Below are 5,803 nucleotides of genomic sequence, written 5' to 3'. Positions count from 1 at the left end.
TTTCAAGAGGGGTTATTTGGCTGCAAAAATACAGTGATGAGAATTCGTCATTCTTTCTCAAGATAAAAGGTGAAGCCTCTAGATCCATCCTTTTGTTGACATCATGGTGGTATGTGGAGCCTCAACTTTCACATCAGAGTAGACTAGGATGTGTCATTGCCAGCAAGTGAAATGGCACATATTTGGTAGAGCGTGAAGCTAACATTTGCAAGACCCCACTTATCTCATCACCAGAATTATACTACTACCATCTGCTTAAACTGTAGAAATAGCCAGAAAAAAAGAACTGGACCAGGTCCTGATTCATCAAAATCATTAGACAAGAACATAATCATGGTTGTGACAACACTTATTCTGATTTTAGCAAAGGAAATGAATTGCCAATTAAGTTGGTTTTGTCAATGTTATCCAATTGTTTCTTTAAGAGAACAATCTACCAGCAACCAGAAGAAAAGAGACGTCACACGTCTTCCTGGACTACCCTGGATGATAATGCAACTATACATAGTCCCACACTGCAATAATAGACGTCTGTCGAACATCCTAAAGCTACTTAGCGATCCATATTAAAGCTTCCACATAGGCTTCGGTCGAAGAATTATTTCGTTTTTTTTTTTCTTTTTTTTGGATGACAAGGGAATTCTTAGCCGCTACCCTTTGTGTGCGTACAGGGTAAACTCCGTCCAGCGCAATAGCCCGCAAATCACATAGGAGGGATAACCCGCCCTAGGCAAGCCCCGTGCAACGAGCTCGACCCAGAAGGCAAATCCTTTCAAACTTGAGACCTCCATTATGAAAGCCCTATGCTCAACCAACTGAGCCACCCTTGCCGGTGAAGAATTATAACTTAATGAATTATAACTTAATGAGCATGAAAACATGGTTGGGAATGATAACAACACTACACTTCATGGTTAGGAGCGAAAATGACTACTAATTGTGTGATTTTTGTAAGGTCTGTATTAGGGATTCGATTGTACTAAGTCTCACATAAGAGTATTACCATGACCACAGATTGGCAGCTCCAGAAAATCTTTAAAAACTGAGCAGAAATGACAGACTCACAGCCGCAAACCAGGTAAAACTAAGGTCCTCTCTTGGTTCGAAGATTATTAAACAGTGGGACACGTTACAGCCCTTGGACCAGTATGAACAAGATCACGGAGAACATAACCACGGGTATATTGAAGCCACATAGATTACTACAATCACCATAACATGAGAACCTTGTACAGAGCCCAACTACAGATGTTTCTCCACAATTTGTATCTTCTTCAGAACCTTTTCAGAATGGCTTAGCTCTTAAACCTTCCTATATGCAAAGAAGATTTAATCAACACTCTGTTAGTAATAGTGACTTCAACAGAGTTCTACACTTAGGTACTGATGTACAGAAAAGGAGCATCCACCAAGCAATAGAGTACGAATGAGGAACTATGCAAATGACAACAGAGAAGAAAAAATCAGAGGAAATTCAATCATTGAAAGGATGGAACCAAGAAAGCTTCGATGGGACGTTATCGGGCAAGCGTAGAGAAGTGGGAACTAGACAAGAACAAGCCACAATTCAACAGGGATTAATCTGTTGGCAATTGGATTATGTGAGAAACATAATGACATTATAAAAAGAATTAGTACCACATACATAGGACAGGACTGCACATAGTTGAGAGATTGTTATCCCATTAGCAGCTGAATAATAATGATGATAATCGGCCTGAAGTGAAGTGTATCATTTGCAACAGATGATAACTGTTCTTAGGATACTTCTAACAGCAGAGGGCTGTATAATCAATTCTTTCTTAGACACAAGGAGCCATCTAAATTGAGTTTCACCTTATACATTCTCTCCCCCTTGATCATCACCGTGAATCTTTGTTAAACGAAATATAAGGATAGACAAAATCAACTCAGTGGCACTACCATTGTATACTCTTTAAATGGTAAAAGCAATTTGAAATAGATGGCAGCCAAACAAAATCAGATAAACTAAATTTCTGATACAAAGAAAAGAATATATCTTTATATCAGTAAGATCACAGACATGAACCTCACAAAAAGAATAAAATTAAGGATCGGCCTTTGGCCATCACAAACCTCTATGCTTATAAAAACACAACGAGCAACTCAACCGCATTTGTGATTGTGACAAATTGCTATAATAGAAGTATAGGATGACTTTAACTGCTCATTTTTAAGTAAAAGCTTGCTCTTTTCTTCCCCTCGGCCTATCATAAATTCCACACCACATTAGCAGCTAGTGAAAGCAATGATTTTACTAAATCTTGTTGAATATAAGTATATAACCATAGATTACCCCTCTAGATCCCAAACTAGCTATAGTTTATTACTCCTTGTGTCCCAAAATAAGTGTCGCTTTAGGAATTGAACACAAAAAATAGTACTAGTAATTCTTTCCAACTATACCCTTGTATTAAAGAACTACTACTTCGACCAATTCTCAAGAAACATCTAATAAATAAGGGTAATTTAGTAAACTATACCTTGTGTGGGCGTGAAATCAGCTAAAGCGACACGTATTTTGGGATGGAAGGAGCACTAAATTTTGTTGTGTAAAAGCGTAAAAGTAAAGGAAACGAGTAAAGCAGAATGATCACAATTCACATCCAAAGGGTACTCTATTTTATTTAAACATAAGATAGTTAAGATATAACCCTTTAGATAACAGAGCCACAACAGCGACATAAACTGGAAAAAAAAACTGAAGCTAGAGAGCTAATTTATTGTAGAAGAATAAGGCGTCCAATATCACCATCATCATCCAAGTCATCTGTATCTTTAGGCACCGTAACCACCAGCACACCGTCAGAGTTAACGGCGGTAGCCAATTCCGGCAAAGTTGACGGCGGAAGACGGAAGCGCCACATGTCGAGCTCAAATTCACACAAGGCTGCATCCAAATCGTTAATATTATCCCCTCGGATTACAATCTTAGTAACACCAGGATAGATCTCAACTGTATCAGCCCTAATATTATCCCCAGCAGTATCATCTGTTGGGATAATAAAACGCAATGAATCGGAGGTTTCTTGGATTGAAACATCGGTATCGGAATTAAATGGAAGTTCAAGAACCTTCGCGAAGATATGGGGAAGTCGCCGTAGCTTCTTTTGACGGCTTGCTTGAGAGAGAGCTGAAGAAATGTCGTATTGTAACGTGATGTTGCGTTTTCTTGGTACTGGATGAACCTTCATTGTTTAAAGGGTTAGAAGAAAATAAGATGATTACTCTTTTATAAATATTGATCAGTACAATTTTCAATTGTGAGGGTAAAGGTATGAAGAATTTGCAAAGAATAGTGTAGTTGTTTATGGGTGTAACTGTAGTGGAAATTCTTGGCTTTGGATGGAAGAGAAAGAAGAGCGACAAGGGGGTTAATAGATGAGATTTGACAATTGAGAGATCGATTGGTTTTAGTTTCGGGCGGGTTTTATGGGGTCGAAAGGGGTGGTGCCCTTTGCGGGATAATTTTAATAATATACAATTCATCATGAAATATTAGAAAAAGGGTTAAAAATGTCTCTTTATTTTTAAAAAAGGGCTAAAAATATTTTTCGCTACGAATTTGGATTAAAATATTCACTCCGTTATTAAAATTTTCAAATATATCCCTCTCTTAATGAAAAATCTCAAATCCCAGAAAATAACACGATTTTATTTTTTAAATCCGCTTTATTATTTAATCCGGCCCCATTGAATAATACGATTGAACCAAAAAGATTGATTTTTCCAACAAATTTGAGATGATTTAACAACCCAACAAAGTCTTGAACCAAAAAGATTAATTCGGGATGATTTAACAACCCAACAAAGTTTTGAACCAAAAAGATTAATTTTTTCGACAAATTTGTAATAATTTAACAAAAGCCAACAAAGTCTTGAACCAAAAAGATTACTTTTTCCGATAAATTTGTAATGATTCAACATACCCAACTTGAACCAATTTCCTCACAAAGATTAAATTTTTAGACAAATTTATAGTAATTTCACAAACCCAATAAAGTAATGAACTAATTTCTTCACAAAGATTAAAATAAAATTGACAAATTTATAGTAATTTCACAAACCAACAAAGTTTTGAACCAATTTCTTCACAAATATTTAAAAATTTGACAAATTTATAATAATTTCAGAAAACCCAATAAATCTTTGAACTGATTTCTTTACAAAGATTAAATTTTTCGATAAATTTATAGTAATTTCACAAACCCGACAAAGTATTGAACCAGTTTCTCCCCAAAGATTGAAAAAAATCGACAAATTTATAGTAATTTCACAAACCCAACAAAGTATTGAACCAATTTCTTCCCAAAGATTAAGTTTTCCAACAAATTTATAGTAATTTCAAAAACCCAACAAGGTGTTGAACCAATTTCTTCACAAATTTAAGCTAATGTAAAATATTTACATGTAGGGTTATTATTTAGTTGAGTAAAGTTAAATAATGGAGCAGGTTTAAAAAATGAAATAGGGTTATTTTGGGGGATTTGAGAATTTTCATTAAGAGAGGGGTATATTTGAAAACTTTAATAAGGAGAGGGGTACTTTTTACCTAAATTCGTAACAGAGGGTATTTTTAGCCCTTTTCCCAAAGTAGAGGGATATTTTTGACTCTTTTCCCTAAAATATTACATTCATGTAGTCATATTTTTAATTTATATCCGATAGCCAATTTTATTTTTTTTAAAATTTTCAATAATGTTTATACACACGATAGACAACATTATACACTTACTGTAGACAATATATAAACCTTGTATAAAAGTATATAATAATGTATAAAAGGGGCGTTTCGGATAATATTAGAAATATGAGCCATTTAGGATAAATATTTTCTTCAAATAAACATAGAGTGTTGTTTTCCCAAATATTTATCCAGGACATGATAAATTTATAGTTTAGAGTTAGTATAAAATAACATAGATATTGAGGGGTTGTTTGGTTATGAGATAAGGTGGGATATCTCACGACAAGATAAATTTATGTCTTCAACGAAATAGAGTATAAATTGTATCTCAAACTTAATTCTGAATATTTCATTTTATCCCATCAAACTACGTATATTATTTTATCCCACCTTTCAGATTGAATAATTAGTCCAAAATTTATAATCACGGGATTAAATTATGAATAGCTCAATCCGCAAATCAAACTACCCCAGAGTACTTGTAACTTCCTTTTTTTTTTTTTTTTTTTGTACTCTCAAGAAAATCTGCAGCCGTGTTACTCTTTGGGTGCGCATTGGGTAGCTCCTCACTTTATAATAGTTCGGAAACTACAAAAGAGATGTAAACTGCACTAGACAAGTTCGATGCAATGAGGTCTTATTGAGAAGGCGGCTGGTAAGTACTCATAACTTGACTGAGATATATACACAAGAAGCATATTTCAGAAAAATTTTCGGTATAATGATGTATTATTCGTTCTGAAATTAATTCTACACTATGTAGCCGTTTGGCCATCAATTTTCAAACCAGCATTTGGACATGCGTTTTCAGTCATGGTTTGAAACCATGGTGTCAACTTTTTTAAATATAAAATTTAACCCATAAGTTTATATTTTGTAAAAAAAGACCCATAAGTTGGTAGATATTTTTAACAAATACCCCCATTCAATCATTTACTAATCTCATTAACTTCCACCAAATTTTATTTATGTCTACCAACCTTTTAATTTTGTAAAAAAAGACCCATAGCTTAATTTTATTTATTGAATTAAAATTTGATCAATTGTTGTTGTATTCTTAGAAAGGTCTTTTAGTATTAATTTTGAGCCGGTTGT

General features: G+C 34.2%; 1 protein-coding gene across 1 annotated transcript; it reads right to left on the bottom strand.

Moving 5' to 3' along the window:
• Positions 1–2,741: 2,741 nt before the first annotated feature.
• On the bottom strand, positions 2,742–3,215 carry LOC132063227 (uncharacterized). Its single transcript, XM_059455692.1, has one exon. It carries the CDS (start codon positions 3,213–3,215, stop codon positions 2,742–2,744), a length of 474 nt encoding a protein of 157 aa, XP_059311675.1.
• Between the last annotated feature and the right edge of the window lie 2,588 nt (positions 3,216–5,803).

This window comes from Lycium ferocissimum, chromosome 1 (assembly GCF_029784015.1).
Source record: "Lycium ferocissimum isolate CSIRO_LF1 chromosome 1, AGI_CSIRO_Lferr_CH_V1, whole genome shotgun sequence".
NCBI lineage: Eukaryota > Viridiplantae > Streptophyta > Magnoliopsida > Solanales > Solanaceae > Lycium > Lycium ferocissimum.
This window is presented reverse-complemented; position numbering and strand designations above follow the sequence as displayed.